The sequence below is a fragment of the Mesoplodon densirostris genome, chromosome 4 (genome assembly GCF_025265405.1).
Source record: "Mesoplodon densirostris isolate mMesDen1 chromosome 4, mMesDen1 primary haplotype, whole genome shotgun sequence".
NCBI lineage: Eukaryota > Metazoa > Chordata > Mammalia > Artiodactyla > Ziphiidae > Mesoplodon > Mesoplodon densirostris.
The window spans coordinates 101104539-101122982 of record NC_082664.1 but is presented as its reverse complement, the minus strand read 5'-3'; the positions used below and the strand labels follow the sequence as shown (position 1 = coordinate 101122982).

Here is an 18444-nt window from a genome sequence, read left to right as displayed (position 1 = left end):
AAGACTCATTGTTTTAGGACACGTCTGCAGCCACAGTCACAGTTTTAGTACATGCTGTTGAAAAGTCACTTAGCACCTGCTGACGCCACTTTTTTTTTAAAGAGAGTTTGTTTATTGCCCGAAGATGCAGCACAATATCATGGTTAAGAAGACAGACACTGAGGCCCTCCACGGTTCAAATGCCTTTCCTTTCCATCTGTAAGCCTCAATTTCCTGGTCTGTAAAATGGTACCAATGTCTCATGGGGTTGGGGGGGATTAAATATGATGGTGTAGGAAAAACAAACGATAGCTGCTATTATGTGTGTATGTGCGTTTGTGTGCGCACTGGCAAGAAAGTGCTCATTTGTTTACTCATTCATTCATTCAAACCATATCACCTACGTGCCAGGCACTAAGCTAGGGAGTGGGAACAAAAAAGATGAATGAGAGCTTCGTGTCCTTGGAGAAGCCACAAGCTTTGGGAAGATGCAGCCAAACAGATGGGCCACTGTGTAGTGGGGGTTACCCCAAGTGCTTTGTGGGGGCTTTGAGGGCAACAGAGGAATGCAACTAATCTAGTACTGAGCAGACAGGGGCATGAGCGCAGAGGGGCTACAGGGAGGGCTTCTTGGGAAGTTAGGGACCGAGTCCAGCCCAGAAGCGGATCAAGGGAGGTAGGGCATTGCAGGCAGAAACAGCAGCAAAGAGAAGAGTGTATGAGGTGATCTGAAAACTGTACAGAACGTGATGGGGAAGCTGGACACACCCGTGGCTACAGAAACCCGTGGCTGCAGAAAGGGCCTGGTTCCTAACCATCAAGGCCCCCCCAGGGCAAGTGACGCTGGAGCCAATTTCCAAATGCAACACACAACTGTGGATGTGACAATAAACACACTAGCTAATGATAATACTGTCCATTTGTCTGTAACAGTCCCCTGAATTCTTTCCTCCCACCAGATCTAGACTTTTGTAAACCATTCTGCAAACTCTGAGCATCCAGATTCAATGAGACCACGCTACGTGCAGCCCCGGCCCCCAAGGGGAGGAGATGAATCAGAAAAATGCTCTGAAGAACAAGAAGAGGGAGGAGGGGCTTTAGAGCCAGGGAGGAAAGGAAAAGTTCTTTGGTGGCACAGCTGAGATGCAAAAATGCATCTTGGATTTGCAGGCTCCCACCTGGGGGAGATGTTGTAGTTTCACAAGCCCAAGCATTTGTTTCCCTGCTGCCTGCTTTGTGAAATGGATATGTGACAGTCATCACAAGACGGGGACATCTGGGCTGTGCAACAAGGAACAGCTTCTCTACACAGTTCCGGAACAAGATTCTGAGCTTTCCATCTCTCAACTTCTTATCACAATTTCAAACCCCAACTGGTGGCCGACTTTGTTGGAAATAGACCTTCAAAGCCTGCTCTTGGGGGAGAGGGCTCTGGAAAGTGATCACAGGCCTGAAGTTCTCTGTCACCGAACGAGAGCTCTGTGTCCTCACCTATAAACGGTAATAAGTCCTAATATTGACCTTATGCAGCTGCTGTAAAGTTACACCAGACACCACACGGTAAAACCAAGAGGAGCTGAACGACACGATCAAGGTTGTATGACTAGGAAGTGGCTCAGCTGGATTTGAACCCAGGTGAGCAGCCCCACGGCTCTCCCAGGAGCAGAAGAGGCTGTGTGTCTTGGTCCCAGAGGGAAGGAAGGTGGAGTGGCTGCTCTCGGGCCAATGGCAGATCTTCTCAGGGGCCTTTGCTATCTGTAGAGCTTGGCAGGGCACACAGATTGATGGCTAGAAAAGAAACCCATTTGCAAGCTCAGATGAAATGGATGAGAAATTGCAACATATAGATCTGTAGAGCAATGTTAATTCCTCTGATATGTGTAACGATGCTTAGCTTATCTGTACCTGTAAATGTGTTGCAGGCTGTATGCAGACCAGCGGGGCTTCCAAGGCTGCAAATCAGATGAAGAGTTTGGGAGCGCCTGGCAGCATCGCATGCTGCTTTTGGTGGAAATGTCCACGTGGCAGAAACATTTTGTCTCATGTGGAAAAAATGAAGGATATAAACCACCGTGGCTCCCTCTCCGTGTGCTGGCATGTGTAAAATTTATTAGCATAATAGCTCGCTCCACTGTACCCTGGCTCCTGGGGATTCTTCTAGACACGCTGCCTTCCTTTCCTGCTGGGACATCCTTTAGGTCCATTAATGGACCTGACGCCTCTGGGAATTGCTAATTCTAAATTAAAAATCATTAACTATCGAAGTGGAGCCCATGTATACACAGGCCATAACTTGTGATGGCTCTGATCTAGTGAGCCTCAGACCCATCTACCCAACTGTGTACTTGTCAGCTCAGACACAGCAAGTTCAGCACTCATCTTGTCATTGGTTCGACTTTGCCCACTGCGTGCCTCCCCTGCTACTAAACTTGCTCCAGAATCTAAGTTGCCTTGGTGACCACTGTGTCCCTGGAGCCTGGCGGGATCTCAGTAAATGCTGACTGAATTAACAAATGGGTTAACCAGTAATTGAATCAGAGCCCGAGAATTCTGAAACCATGGCATCCCTCAAGACTCAGCTCAGCTCTGCACTGGACCCAAGAGGTGGGCTTTTGCTGCCTGTTGACTGTATTTCCATAACCTATGGTGCTGCCTGGGACTGTAGTTCTCATCACATTAGGCCGCCTTTCTGACTTGCTGGCCTGTCGCTACATTGGACAGCAAGTTCTCTGATGGCACAATTGTATCATTTTCACCTGTGTATCCCCAGAGATGAAAGATGAGCGATTACAGGTATAGCTCTTACCATCAGAGGCTTAGGAAAGCAGGGCCATCATCCTGGGAAGAGGAAATACCTGGAAAGGCTGCCACCACCCAGGTCCAAGGTGCCCTCCGCAAGGCCCGCTCTCAAGCTAGCCCCATCTATTGCCGTGGATCTGGTCCCTGGGACACTGTGTGGCCAGCTGTGCTATCAGAGGCTCAGCAGGCATCACCCTCAAGCCACCTGGGGGCTCCTGAAGGGGGCCCATTTGGGGAGCCTATTTTAAGAAGCACATACTCCTGAGGGTCCAAGCCAAGGCAACCTCAGAGGACACAAAGCAAAGGGTCTTCTCCTCTAACAGAGCATTCTGGCCCCTTTGAGAGATGAATTTTAAGATCATCTACGATTCCACATGACGACTTTGGTAGAAGCCATCCCGGAACATGGAGTCAAACATGACATTAGGTTCTTAAATTAGTCTCTTCTGGGAATTAGCACAAGTTCTTTGAATTCTTCGCTGGCTAACAGGTGGTATTAACTGACAATCTTCCAAGGGCAGTGCCTGAATTCTCACGACCACGCTGTCACCGAGGAACGGTGTTACAACTTTATACTTGTGGAGAGAAGCGCGGAGAAGTTAATGATCGCAGAGCCGGTGAAGGGCAGAGCGGGGATCTGAGTGCAAGGTCACCCGAGGTTCTCTCCGTGGTTCTCCAGCATCTCCATAGAAAGTGCACCTCATTAGACAGAGCTCAGTAAAGAGACTCTCATCAAATCTCTAAATCGAGCACTGCAAGCCTGAGGCGGCAGGTGCTGAAAGTGGGGCTGGCTGTGTGCCCGGTTCCTGCAGAGGTAACGGTTCACCTCTTTCCCACCCCAGCCTCCCTGAGAAGTAACAGCCCAGCCTTGCTCCTGCCCACTTCCAAAATCCAGCAAGTTCTTCAGGGGACCCAGCAGGAAGAGGTCCTTGAATTAGGGAGCACTGTGCATACCTCTCAGTGGGGAGGGGGCCAGGATAGATACCGAGCAGCTTTGAGGCTGTCCGGTCATCATCCTCACCTCTTAAGGGACTGTAGCAAATGTGGAAATAACCAGGCGCTGTTGATGGGGTTCCTCATCCTCATTCTGCATCGCTGTTTGGGTCTCGCCATTTTGTCAGAAAAGATGCACTTGTTTCCTCTAAAAATGATGATGAGCGCTCTGCTGCATTCTAAAGTGCGACTTTGCTCTCAAGACTGAGTTAATCTTTCTTTCCAGAGGAACACAGCTCTCATCTCTAATGGAGGGGATGGAAGGACAGAGTGAATCTAAGGAAATGCGCTTTGGATGTGGCTTTTCCAGAACGCCTGCGTCAGGCAAAGGGAGCCAACTTCAAAGTCTTACACTGCTTCAATGCGCTTGTAAGTGGCCTGAACGAGTTCAAAGGAGGGTCATGAAACGTCCAGCTCCCTCCTTCCCTCGCTCACTTTCTTCCTTCTACGCACATTTATGTGTATCACACATCAGGTGCTATGTTAGCCACTGGGCTCTCGGCATGGCGGGGGTTCATCTGTTGCCCCTTTGCTAAATGGTAGTAACTTTGTGTTTGCTTTATGAAGCGTATTTACTTCTCAGGGATCAGTTAAGCACAGGGCCAGGGAACGCAAATCACGCAAAACCAATGTGATTCTATTTCAGGTCCCCCAGCATCCTGAGTGCCACCTGCCAATGAGGCGCCCTTACCTCTCAGCTGCTGGAAGCAGGAGGCACTGCTGTCCGGCTCCAGGGGGTGCCTCAGGACCCCGTTGCTGGGCTTGGGTCTCTCGTATTCTCTTTCGGGGAGCATGGCCTGTTCGCTCTCCAGGGCGGGGTCTGAGTGCGGAGGCAGAGACTGTGGAAACCCAAACATCCAGACGGAAGAAAAGAAGAGTAAGGCACCGCAGAGCAGAAACCCACCCCACCAGGCTCCGATCCAGCGGGGGTCGTCCGGGGTGATGTCCAGGTTACCTGCAATCGGAAAGAGCACGGTTAGCGGGAGGGGACCTGGCGGGGCCTGGCATTTGGTGGAGGTTTGCAATCAGTTCTACAGATAGGCCGAGGGCTCTGGAAACGGCCTGGTGGGGGGAAGACTGGCCCATATGCAAAGCAGCCTAGGGCTTCACAGACGTGCTTCTGGTTTTCCTCAAGCTGAAGGCTGATGGCTTTCCCTCCTTCATCTTCTTGTCTACCCTGTGCTTGCATCAGTCTAAACAAAAACAGTGAGAAGCCAGACACCCTCTGAATTTAGGCTGGAATTGACTGGCTTGGCAGAGCTGCAAAGGTCTGCTAACAAAAACACAGGGAAACAGAAACATTTATTGCTCAAGGGTATACTTTTCTATGTATATTCACTAGCACCCCCTACGAAGCAGCTAACCTGAGATCCCATTCCACACCCCACCCCCGTCTTAAATCAGTTCACAGAACACACGAGGCGGCGCAGAATGGAAATCAAGAGCCAGGATACCTGGACTGAAATCCTGCCCACTTCTCGCTGTGCGACCTCAGGCCAGTAATGTGAACTCTTCATGCCTCAGCTGACTGATCTGTATAACACTGATGTTATGATGGTACTTACCCTTATCGAGTTGGGAAGATCAAGTGAGCAACACCAGACACAAAAAGCTCAGGATAGCGCCTGGCACATGCTTAAGCACTTAATCGATGTTAGCTTAATATTTATGGTGAGGGTCGTGTGTCCAAGCTGCTAGGGGATGGGTTAATTCAAACCTTGGTTGTGGCCTGTGGTTTGGGGGGCCAGTCCTCTTTTAGAAAGCTCTGCAGCCAAGGTCTATGCTTTAAGGCAACATGCATGTGGTTTGGCTCTCTTGTCTGTGACTTCTTTGATCTGCCAGCTGAAGTCAAGAAGATGTAAGCTACCGCTTACCCCTTGGTAGATGTTTTTCCCTCTCTCTACAACTGCCTTTCGGAGCAGGGCGCTCCTGCATGAGCTGCTTAGAGATGTCTCTTTGATGATGATTCCATATCCCTGGAGCATGGAAGGAAATTCTTGGAGGTCTGGACCACAGCATATGAGCTAAGAACTAATAGGGCTGCAGGCCTGGACCAGAGAGATGGATGGGCTTGGCAAGAGAAATGACCACAGTCACCAGATGAACACTCCCCCATTTGTAAAGTGCTCTCCCTGAAGACTCTTCAGCTAACAGTAATGAAAACACCAGCCGTCATTTACTGAGGGCTTACTCTGCACAAGGCGCCATGCGGAGTGCATTCTTAACTGTTCCAATCAACCCTCCCCGCAACCCTACGTGGTAGGGCCTTTTACTGTCCCTATTTCATAGAGATGGAGAAATCGAGGCTTAGAAAGGCTGGGTGCCTTGTCTACATCCACAGAGTTGAAGACTGGAACACAGGCATCCAGTCACCAAGGGCTACATACACTCTTTCCCTCTTGACTGGCAGGTCTTTGTTTTGGGCTCCCTGGAGGGCCCTTAGTGGGTAATTCCTGTGCTTTGTGCAATGGGTAAGACCACCAGCTCTTCTGACAGTTGGCAAGTTGGCCTTTGCAACATCAGTAGTCTCTGTCCCGGAGACCCTGACATGAGCCCAGCGGCAATAACCAGGGCACCTGAATGGGCCAGTTGCTTTTGTGCAGCTTCATGCCGGAGAGGAGTATATACTCTATAGAGTATATACTCTAGTGGGCTTGGGGTTGAATCCCAGCATTGTTACTTACTAGCATGTGATGCCGGGCAAGTTAGTCACCCTCCCTGACCCTTAGTTTCATCATTTGTGAAATAAAGGTGATAGTCATGGACAGTGGTTTCCAGGATGAGAGATAATGAAAAAGCGTCACCTGACACAGAGTCGACTCTTATCTATGGGAGTTCTTAATGTTTTACTTTTAGGGATATATTTATATAAATGGGAATTTTAAGGTACAGACTTTTTAAAAAAGGAGTATGGCATGGGAAAACACAGGGTGATCTTGAAAGCGTCTTTATGCAAACACAAGAAGAGAAAAGGAAGTCACACCACCTTGGTGAGCTGAGCAAGACTGCTTGCACCAATCGCTTACTGTTTCTCTTCACCTACTGCCAAGCAATGAATGAAAACAAAAGACGGGAAAAGGGAGCTACAGTATTTCCCTCCTTTGTCTCTGGACCCCATAAATCTGGCAGATGTGAGCCAGTAGGGAGAGAGAAATCCTGGCAGTTGTTTTGGAGAACAAAATCAGTAGCACGTAGAAAGTCATATTTTAGATAGGAAGTCAGTGACTGTTCTGTGTGTGAGAAAACATCCCCATGAGAGGGGCTGCGCTGGGGGAGATGGATGTTTATGTGAATTTGGCAACTCGCTCCCTGTAGGCCTGTGCCTGTGGGTGGAAAAACGACACGCACTCGCGATCCCTAAGACAGGGGAGGGTACCCGATCTGTGTCAGCATCAGAGTACACCTGCCTCTGGGGAAGGGGCGGGGGACGGGTCTGGAGGGAGATGTGCAGAGGGCAGGGATTTGCAGAGCCAGGAAAATAACAGTTGACTATTCTGGGAAGTATTGATTTTTTTCCCCTCCATTTCAATTATCCAGAGGACGGTGGCAGGGAGAGAAATAACAGGCTGAGAAGAAACCACTCAGCTTTGGAGCGTGCTGCCCTCAGGACTGGTCAGCCTCGTGAGTGGAGCTTCAGTCCAATTTTGGTGGCTCTTGGGAAGACAACGAATGCTTGACACCAGCCTGAGAAATGTCTTTTCTGAGGCACTTCTTTTCTCTACACATCTCTACAATGAATAGTATTTTCAGGAGGTATCTTGGCCATTTAAGATGAATATCCACCCCACCCCCCCCACCCCGTGCCTGGCAACAGTCATTGCTCAGCAGATATTGTTCTAGCATTACCTATGCTGAAGGGGAGTTCTCTACGTGGCCTGGCAAAGCATGTCTGCTAGACATTACCCATGTCTGCACTTGGGGCTCCTTCTCTGAGAACGAGGAGGGTTTCACCTCCCTTACTGTGGAGTTAGGTGTGGCCACGCACCACAGAATTTTGCCAATGAAATGAGAGAGAGGAGACACATGTCTCTTCCGTGTGGAGATGTGTATGAGCTGGTGCATGACTCCCCATGCTGTTTTTTCCTGCCTGATCGTGAAGCATGTGGAATTCTCCCTAAGATGATGCCTGAGAAGCTACAATGAACAAAATGTGCCTGCATACCTGCATCAGGTATATAACACAAGCAGGAAATAAACCTTTAGTATTTCCAAGTCACTGACATTTGGGGGGTGTTTGTTACTGCAGCATAACTCAGCCTACCCTGACTAGTACAAAAGGCTTAGGAAATAAAAAATCATACTCTTTGGGCTTCCCTGGTGGCACAGTGGTTGAGAGTCTGCCTGCCGATGCAGGGGACACAGGTTCGTGCCCTGGTCCAGGAAGATCCCACATGCCGCGGAGCAGCTAGGCAGGCCCGTGAGCCATGGCCGCTGAGCCTGTGCATCCGGAGCCTGTGCTCCGCAATGGGAGAGGCCACAACAGTGAGAGGCCTGCATACCACACACACACAAAAAATCATACCCTTTAAGAAAAGTGGTCCCGGGCAGGCTTAGAATAGCAATGGTATTCGTTTAGGTCCAGGTAGGGGGCCAGGTGTGAAAATCTCTCTACTTCTCTTTCTATCTGGTTCTAGTTAGTGTCTTGATCTTAAAAAATGACTGCAGTTTCAGCCTTTTGGCTGCTGTCAGGAAGATGCCCAGAACACAACTGAAGAGCACCAATCTGTCTCGTTTACTTAGAATGCATCAAATTGCCAATGAAGCTAGAACCGTGGATAAAGAAAGATGTTGAGAAGGACAGGGCGGAGACAGTATCTTGGGCTGTGGGAACAGTCGAGCAAAGGCCTGGCATCCTCAGGGGACTCTGTGAGTGTCCTGGGTAAGCTCCCTCCAGCCACTTGCCTGCCCCTTGGTCATTCCAGGCACTGAGGGAAAATGCTGGGAAGGGAGCAGAGGGGAGCAGGGAGAGCCACCCCCCGGGTCACCACAGGGCCGGCACAGGGTGGGTCTACATTTGCATACGTGTCTGTAGTCTTATTAAGATTTCTGCTTTATAAAAGCTATTGTTCTGACTCTTGCATTCTTGGAATCCAACATTTGGAGGGCTACATGGTTTCGTTGGGTGAGTTGAGCAAGCTCTGACAGCTGTTCGTTCCCTCTGTTGAAGGTCATATGGGCTTCGTTGAGATTTCCCTCCATTTCCAAGGACCACTACCATTGTTGGTTCAAATGAAAGAAATCCCCAGGAATGGGGTTAAACCAGTTTAAAACTAACCAACCAAGCCACCCATGAGGACACCCAAGACTGCAAGTAGAAGAGATCAAAGCAAATTGGGAACACTGACTAAGTCCCAGGCCATACTGATGTGTAAGCGATACTATGGCTCTCTGAGCAGTTTTGCTTTGTTTTCCTTAGTCCATTTACATATTTTTCTAACCTACTTTGTAAAACTTTTGCTATGGGACTCAAGAAGTCCAAGAGTATCATTAAGTTCCAGACCTCATTAGAAACTGGAGACAGGGAGCAGGTGGGGATGGAGGGCAGCATGGACGGTTCAGAATCCCAGCCGCTGGACTCATTAGTCCAACATGAAGGAATATGGCGGTGGCAGCCAGCCCCAGGGTGGCAGAGCTGGATGCTCTCTGCTTGTTGACCTTTTCTGTGAAGCCAATGGATGGACGTATCTTTCTGCAGCTGCAAACGCTGTGCAGCTATAGCAGAGCGGGCTGGTGTGCCTTAGGGCCAGTCTGGACGGAAGTGCTGGCAGTCAGGGCATCTCAGGAAGGCCTCTGTCCATGGAAGGGGGCAGCCTTCTGGCTAAACTCCTGGAGAGGTTTCAGGGAAGTGAGCTGCCCAGTTGGGGTCAGATAGGCCTGGGCTGTGCAGTGAGTTAACCCCTCTCTTCCTCATTACACCTAATTTTACTGTGTGTTTACTATTCCCCAGGCACTGTTTTAACTGCTTTGCATGATTAACATGATTATGTCATCCACACATAGACCCATGAGGAGAAATGGCCTCAGGATCGCACAGCTCGTAAGGGGTGTAGTTGGGATGTGAATGGAGGTCTGGTTTGATGTTTGAACTCAGAACTCATAATCACTGCAGGAGGACACATCGTCTGTGAGGTTCCAAAGAGGCATTCTATGTATTTAAAAAGGGGTCAATTCACGGCTGCCATTGTCCTCAATTTGTTAAACCCACACTGTGAAGCTTGGTCCGTCCAGTGCTCAGGGGTCTACTCTGCTACCAGGCCCTTCTTCTTCCTACGTCCTGCTCTTGACTGGTCTCAGCTTTACAAAGATATTCTAGAAAAGAAATTCTGCAGGCACCATCATTCCTTCCCCAGGCTGTCAGAGGAGGCATCTATCCTCCTTAAGAAGAGGGGCCGAAGGAGCCACAGAGGGCTCAGACACGGATGAAAGGCAGCAGCAGCAGAATCCCTGTGTCTGAGTGCCGCCAGGGGAGCCCTCCTGGGGAGCTGCCTGTGGGGTCTTGCAGCCCCATAGCTGGCCTGTTCCTACAACCAACCACCTCCCCTGCAGCCCCAGCTTCACTGACACACAGATTCCAACCAGACTCCCTCACTGGTCTCTGCCTTTCCACCTTGTTTCCTCAGCCGCTGCTAGGCTGCCTGGTGAAAGGCACATGCCCTTCTCCAACTACCCCATAACAAGGGCCTCCCAGGGACCTACCTGCCTTGCCCACCTCGCACAATCCCCAGGGCACTGCTTTTCCCAGTCCCCCGCCCAACTCTCAGCTGGAATTTCAGAAACATATGGCTGTGTGTGTGGCCCCTGTACATTCATGCTTAAGGGCACATTCCCATAGGCTGGACAGCCCGAAAGAGGGGCTCTGTCTTAGTCGGTGAGGAAAAGACAGGGAAGGGTCATTCTGAAAGAACTGAGAACCGACTCCTCGAAATACAGCCCCAATCCACTCAGAGACAGGATGACAAGTTTCAGTCACAAAATTAGAAAACTGCTGGAAACTATGGAATTCTGTGACTGGCTCCTGAATAGAATAAATTATATTCTTCTGCCCTCTGCTGGTAAAGAGTGGCACCAGCCCTCCGGGGGCCTTCATAAGGGATGCAAACAAAGAGGGTGACACATCCTTCAGTCCTTAGAGACTCATCAGATAGGAAGTCCGCTATTAACTCATTTTGGGGGAAGGCGGCCATCAGCAGGATGCCCAGACGGAACGGAAACGCGCCCATCTGTCTCAGGTATGGGAGGCTTCAAACTGCCAATGAGTCTAGAACCATAGATGACACTGCTTCACCTGGGCCTTGAAGGGTGAAGACAGATGTCGAGCAGAATGGCTGGGGACGGCACTCCAGACTGAGGGGACGGCCTGAGCAAGGGAATGGCATACAGAGGGGGCTGCGAGTGGATGGGCTAAGCCCCCTCCAGCCACCTGTCTACCTCTTGGCCATTCTAGTCACTGAGAAAAAGATGCTATTTCATTCCCAAGAGGAATCTTGGCGAGGGGTGTCTCCACATGCTTGCTCAGAGACCTGGGTTTTATATAGATACACCCCTTGGATTGGGTACATCCCTTTCCCTCTCTAGGCATCAGTTTCCTTATCTACATAATGCAAGAGTTGGAAGAGAATGATGTCTGAGGTTCTTTCCGGCTCAGGGACTCTGGTATTCCACAAGCTTTGATTCAAGGGGGCCCTGCTAATACACTGAGGGCAGGATAGGCAGCCTGGACACTTGCCTTCTCCCCGCAGGCAGCCTTCCCCATGCACTGGGAGGGTACCCCCTTTCCTCCCCTCCTTTGCTACTCCTGTCCTGTACTGCCTTTGGTGCAGTGGCGGAAGCTGGCTTCCTGTCCGTAGAAGCAAGATGGAAGCTGACCGTCACCATGGGTTGTTTCTCTGACCAGGCCACCAGTCATCCCACTCGCTAGGAATAGGGTTCAAAGGACCAACCAAGGGCTACAAAACAGCAGCATTCAATCACCTCCTGAACAGACCCAGCACTTTAAAACGAACAAAGAAATAAGGCTGCATTTGATTTTTCTCACGTTTGGAAATTCGTAACATCATTAGCTACAAGTAAATATATCACTGGGATTAATGGAGTGAATCACAAAGTGACTTGATTGGATTTAAAACCAGATTATGTCTTTGGGGTGAATTAGTAAATTTAGCCCTGTCGAGAGATGATGAATTGAGAACCAGGAGGCTGAGAGTTCTTATTGATCCTGGGAATAGATCGGGATGAGACAGAGAAGCTGAAAAGGCTTCCTGCACTGTTTTCAGAGAGAAAGGAAACATGGCTTCTCAACTCGCTAAGCTGCACAGGAACACAGCGTCCTCTTTTGGGCACACAGTTGAGTCGTGACCACATACAGTGGGCAGTGCTCGAGATGGCCTCCAACGATCCCTACCCCTGGAATTCACGTCCTTGTGAAATGATCCCTTCTTCCAAGTATAGACAGAAACAAGTGGCTTGCTTCTAACACACAAAACGCAGCAGACGCAATGAGGTGTCACTTGTAAGACTAGGTTATAAAAAGACTGCGGCTTTGTCTCAGGTGCTCTTACCCTCTCTTGGGTTGTTTGCTCCAGGGAGGCCATGCCGAGATTAGCCCTGTACAGAGATCCTTGGGAGCCAGCCTGAGAGCCCATCTGCCAAGGCCTGCCAACAGCCACGGGGTGAGTTTGGAAGTGGAGTCCCTCCAGGTGGGCTTTCAGATGATTTGATACCAGCTCAACACCTTGACTGCAGCCTCGTGAGAGACCCTGAGTCAGAACCATCCAGCTAAGCTGCTCCTGGGTTCCAGACCCAGAGAAATAAACTGTGAGAAAATATCTATTGTTTAAAGTCACGAAGTTTGGGGTAATTTGTCACAAAGCAACAGATTAATACACCGGGTGGCTTGCTGTGGTCATTGAAATGTAAGTAGAAACAGTGCGTGTCATTTCTGAACAGGAGCTGGTTTCCTGCCTCGGCGACTGGGCAGGCAGGAGTCATGTGAAATTTCTGTGAGCCTGGGTCCTGGAGGGACTACAGTAGGCAAGTCTCACCCTCCAGCCCCCAAATACCACCAACCTGCACTGGATATGCAGTACGGCTGAGAAATAAACTTTGGTTGCATAAAATCACTTTGATTTGGGAACTGTCTGTTACCACTGCATAGCCTAGCACATCTCAACTAGCACGCTGTTCAACCCAGGTGTGCTAGGGATGGGGGCGCCCAGAGCAGGCTGAGACATACACTTGCTCTTCCTGCTAAGAACACAAGACATGTCGCTTAAAATGGGTTTGAGGTATGGTATATTTCCTTATAAAGCCCAACATGACAGTGTCTTACAGAAACAATTTTCAAATATTCTGTCTCCGTGACCCCATGTGTACATTTGCACTTGAACACGTGCTCCAACTTTTAGTTTAAGATTAATAGGGTCCTCATATGGGTTCATGGACCAACATTCAATGAGTATGTGTGTATGCCAGGCATTTCCACATCTGTCCCCTCATTTATCTTACAAAAGCCCTGCAAGGCAGATATAAGTTTTGTTACCCTGAGTTTACAGATGAGGAAAATTCAGATTTGAGGAGTGAACTCAACCCCAGGGGGTTATTCAGTCTCTATGTGGACACGAGCAGAACACATGCTTCAAGCCAGACCCTCTGAACCAAACTCATGACCCAATCTTTCCTCTAATCTCAAGGGGGCCACCAGCTAGAGAAGTGGATGCATTAAGACTATTGCTTAGTAGGAAGGTTTTAGAACCCAGAGGCTGGGGCTCCTTTATGATGGAGGAAGGGCTTGTGGGTGGTGCTTGGAAATTGAGATAAATTCCTTACTTGTGTCAATGAAGACTGCATCCACATAGATTTTGGTACAGAAAGAGCCCAGGATAAATCCACAGGCTGGTCCAAACACCAGCATCGTGAACAGGATTCCTGAAAGAAGAAGATGAAAGCAAGATTAGATTAAAAGCAGAAGCCATTCGTTGAGCAAAATTGCCAAAGCTCAAGAAAACCGTCTTACATTGATCAGATGAGAGGTCTGATTAGACAAATGACATTAGAGGAATTAGTCTAAACATCCTAGAGGGGAAAGCTAGTATTTCTAAGTTTTGGAAACTCTATTGAAGCACTGTCATGCAGGAATTCTATAGTTTCAATAGGTTGCTTTGAAATATTTGTGGGCTCCAAGTACAGTTACTTTTAGAGGACTCCACTCCCTATCAGACTAAACCTATTAAAATATGTCCATGTCTATAATGAAATATTTTTTCTGCCATAAGCATTTTTGGAAGAATTTTTATAATTTTGCTTTCGCATTTATTTGGCTTTATGTAATTCAATTAATTTACGGTTGGCGAAGATTTCTCAGCGCTCATTGTGCAAATTCAGAAATTCTTGTGAAGTGAGAAAAGTCGAAGCCACAAATTATTCTCAAATGTAATGAAATGCTTACAGGCATTAAATTTAGCAAACAACAAAGCTGACATAATGGTATGCTTTGAGCACATTAATTAAACATTTTATTAATTTCAGTTTTGCAGTTCCCCTCCCGCCCCCATATTTTTGGAATTGTTCTCTGTTGTGGTAACAGCTGTTCAGGCCTCAAGCTCTTCTGTAGGACTTGAGAAGGTGGTACTAGGTACGTGATTAAGTAACGTATCTGATGGATATAGTATCTGGAATTTTGCACAAACCTTTTGATCGTTCTGGAAAAGCACTGAGCCCAAACTAAAAACTCACAGGCTGTCTCTATTTAACTAAATTTCAACTTGAGCACTGATAACTCACAAGGCCCTAGGAATAAGAAATAAGAGAAAAGAAGTGGCTTTTTCTTAGGAAGCTTGCTGCCTGTGGGGACAAACAGTACATGGGTCAATTCAACCTAAGCAGACAGCCTGGAGTGTGGGTACTAACAGGTCCATGTGGGCACATGAGGAACAAGGTAGGAAATGGATTCAACCAGAGGGAAGCTGAGCTCAGTGGAGGATAATTCTGGTCTGTTCGCAGGGTAGACTAACTCAACCTGAAATCTCCCTGTCGTGTCATCATGGAACTGCTCAAATATTCATCCACCCAGTCAATACTTATTGAGTTCCTTCTATGTGCCAAGAAGCCTTCTCAGGGACGGGGACTCAGCATTGAAGTAAAGAGTCAACAATCCAGGCCTTCCTGGAGCTCACTGACTTGTAGGGGAAACTATAGACACCTTAACTGTTTTTTAGATACCTGGCAAAGGAGCCACGTCTTCCTCATTTACAGACAAGAACCCAGAACCCCAAAGCAATCACTTAAAGATGGCTTATAAGGAATGTTGTTTAATGAAGGACAGGATGAAAAGAGGATGGTTTCTATCACAGGAATGGGGCTGAATCCACCCTCAGTGAAATCCTACTCTGATATGGAGCAATCTAGAAGCTCAAGGGCTTCAAAATAGCTGCTCCTGTACCCAGCCGATGACCTCCGGTCTCACAGTTATTCCTGTTTATAGGAATCTGGAGAGCAGCAGAATCCACTTTATTAAAACACTGGCTCTGGTTTGTCACAACTTAGGTTGAGATAACCGACCAGAGAAAATTGAGGAAGGTGGGGTGTTTTTGGAAAAGTCTAGAACGTGGTGCTCTTTCAAGTATGGGCTAGAATTAGGAGGATGGCCTTAGCTGGGCAGAGTTAGGGAGCAGAGCTAGTCTTGGCTTTGGTCCTCTTCGGTAGGTGGGGCAAGCGAAGCAGGAAGTGATGCTGAGAAAGACACAGGGCAGGCGTGTGGACAGGGGGTGTCCAAGGCAAGAGCTGTACCTGAGGTAGACTGAAGGGCTTCCTGCTTCAGGACAAAATCATGAAGCCAGCTCTATCCTTCTGTCCAGGCTGCAGGCTGAGGGGAGCCACTGGTCAGCCACTGGCACTCTAAAGATGCCTCAGCAAGTAAACTAACTACTCAGCCTGTCCCAAAAGAAAGGGGCACAGAGATAGAACACAATTCTCTTGCCAGGGGTGCTGCAGCTACTCTTCTGACGCCCCTTCCATAGTCCTAGCCATCACGCTGACGCCCAGCAGCGCCCCCATGATAACATGCCTCCTTTCGTGCAAATTGAATATCCCCCCAATCAATGTAATCATCACTGCTCCATCCCCTACAGATTGAACAATGAAAATGATAATTAATACTGAATAGGTCAAAGGACCAAGCTTTTAGTATCATTGGAAAGAAACAACCAATGAGCTTTAAAGCTTGTGTTGGGACTTAACCACTGGTGGAGCAGTGGTTAAGAATCTGCCTGACAGTGCAGGGAACAAGGGTTCGATCTCTGGTCCAGGAAGATCCCACATGCCACGGAGCAACTAAGCTTGTGCACCACAACTACTGAGCCTGTGCTCTAGAGTCCACACGCCGCAACTACTGAGCCCATGTGCCGCAACTACTGAAGCCCGTGTGCTCTAGGGCCCGTGTGCCGCAACTACCGAGCTTGCGTGCTGCAACTACTGAAGCTCGCGTGCCTAGAGCCCGTGCTCTGCAACAAGAGAAGCCACTGCAATGAGAAGCCCGTGCACCGCAACGAAGAGTAGCCCCCACTCGCCACAACTAGAGAAAGCCCGTGCACAGCAACGAAGACCCAACTCAACCAAAAATAAAATTAAAAAAAAAAAAAAAAGCTTGTGTTGAGAGTGTTCTGTTACCCCTCCCCCACGTGGGGGCAGTGGAGAGTGTGGGAGTGTGGACCAGCCAGCATCATGGGACAGCTGGAGACTCCAGGCCCTGGGTCCTGCCCTTGTGCAAGTTATGACACAAAAGGAAGGGTGGGTTTCCCTGGTGGCGCAGTGGTTGAGGGTCTGCCTGCCGATGCAGGGGACACGGGTTCATGCCCCGGTCAGGGAAGATCCCACAGGCCGCAGAGCAGCTAGGCCCGTGAGCCATGGCCGCTGAGTCTGCACGTCTGGAGCCTGTGCTCCGCAATGGGAGAGGCCACAGCAGTGAGAGGCCCACGTATTGCAAAACAAACAAACAAAACAAAACAAAAAAGGAAGAGCATCCCTCAAGCTCAGCTGCCCACAAGAGCCCCACCAGGCCCAGACAGGCCAGCCATCCATTCTGGCAGCTCGGATGGGCAGAGGCCACTGCAGAGAAGCCATGTGCCAAAGTGGTCTCTCCATCTGGTTACTTTAGGACAGGGAACGGGTCACCAAAATGCTGGATTGTGGCTTTCCATTTGAATAGGACAGAATTCTCCCCCAAAGAAACCTGGTAGGACCCCATTCCAAAAACCAAAGAAGGATGTAGGGGGACTTCCCTGGTGGTCTAGTGGTTAGGATTCAGCGCTTTCACTGCCGTGGCCTGGGTTCAATCCCTGGTCAGGGAACTGAGATCCTGCAAGCTTCATGACGAAAAGAAAAGAAAAGAAAAGAAAGAAAAAAAGACATAGGATGTGTATTTTTGTGAGAAGGACATTTTTTCCCCTCAGTTGAAGTGAGGGAATATTTTTAAAGCAGCTGCTCCTCGGAGAGATGCCAAGTAAACCTCTAGCAGCAATGTGTTCTCGAATATTTTCCAAGGGACAATCCAGTAGTGGGGGTGTGGGGGTGGGTGGGATGGGAGGCTCATGTATCAGGAAGCACCCTTTTTCACCTCAAAAATACCTTAGGATAACAGCTCAAATCAGCATCGGTGAGCACAGCCCTGGGTCTTTAGAAGATGCTGTTCCCCTGAGAGCACACAAGGCAGGCTGTGATCTTACAGAAAGGTACTTCTGAATTTGCTTCTTCGCTCTCTTTTCGATTCATCCCACCAGGCTGTGATTTTGTTCTTGTTTAGCAACCCCCCCTCAAAATGTTCTGCCTAAATAGACAAGAAACAGACGGTCCGGCCCTAAAATCCAGAATCCTTGTGTTGAATGGTGAGCGCCTCCAGGTCCAGGAGAGAAGGTTCTTCAGCGGCCCAGTGCTGCCCCCTGCTGTCTGCCAGACTGTGTACACGGGAGGGGAGGCGAGCCCCAGACGCAGAGATCAGAGAGAGAAGGGCCCTTCCTGTGCTGCTACCCTGAGCCTGGTGCTTTACAAGCATAATCTGCTGTAATTTTTTCAATGGCCCTGACGGGGAGTCTACTGCGCCCATTTCACAGCGGAAGGAAAGGTTTAGTGCCTCACTTCCCAACAGTGAGTCAAGAAAGCAGCACAGGGGGCTCTGAAGCCGGGTTTCTCTCATCCCCTTAGGGGAAAAGCATCCTTCAAGCAGGTCCGGAGAGAGTATGGGCCACTTGGGTTCAAATCCCAGCTCCACCACTTCCTAGCTCTGGGAACCTTGGGAAAGGTCTATTTAACTTCCTTGTGCCTCAGCTTTCTCATCTGTAAAATGGGAATGATATTAGGCCTATTCCATGGGACTATAGGGAGGATTTAATGACCTCGTATTTGTAAAGCTCTTAGAACAGAGTCTGGCACCCAGAAAGAGACATGAGCGCTTGTTAAATGGATGACGCCTGTGTCTCTTCTGCTACAATGAAGGCCAGCATACCTGGGTTCCTGGTCCTCCTCTCTCTAAAGTGTGCTTCTCCACCCTGCCCCCGCCATGCCTCATTTCCTAAAGCCACCATCAGGGGAGAGGGGCTGATGCTGGGAGCAGGCCAAGCCCCAGAGAGGGTTCCTCGTGGGAAGCAGCCGCAATCCCAAGCATCAGAAGGGTCCAGACGGACT

At 49.1% G+C, this 18444-nt stretch overlaps 1 protein-coding gene across 2 annotated transcripts in view; it reads right to left on the bottom strand.

Annotated features, from left to right (window-relative positions):
• SLCO3A1 (solute carrier organic anion transporter family member 3A1) overlaps positions 1-18444 on the bottom strand; it is a 320294-nt gene that overhangs the window by 57461 nt on the left and 244389 nt on the right. For both annotated transcript variants that reach the window (XM_060096879.1, XM_060096878.1), the window contains exons 3-4: positions 13597-13695; positions 4463-4726 (exon numbers count right to left, since the gene is read on the bottom strand). In XM_060096879.1, coding sequence (XP_059952862.1) covers positions 4463-4726; positions 13597-13695 — 363 coding nt within the window. The remainder of the gene's footprint in view (positions 1-4462; positions 4727-13596; positions 13696-18444) is intronic.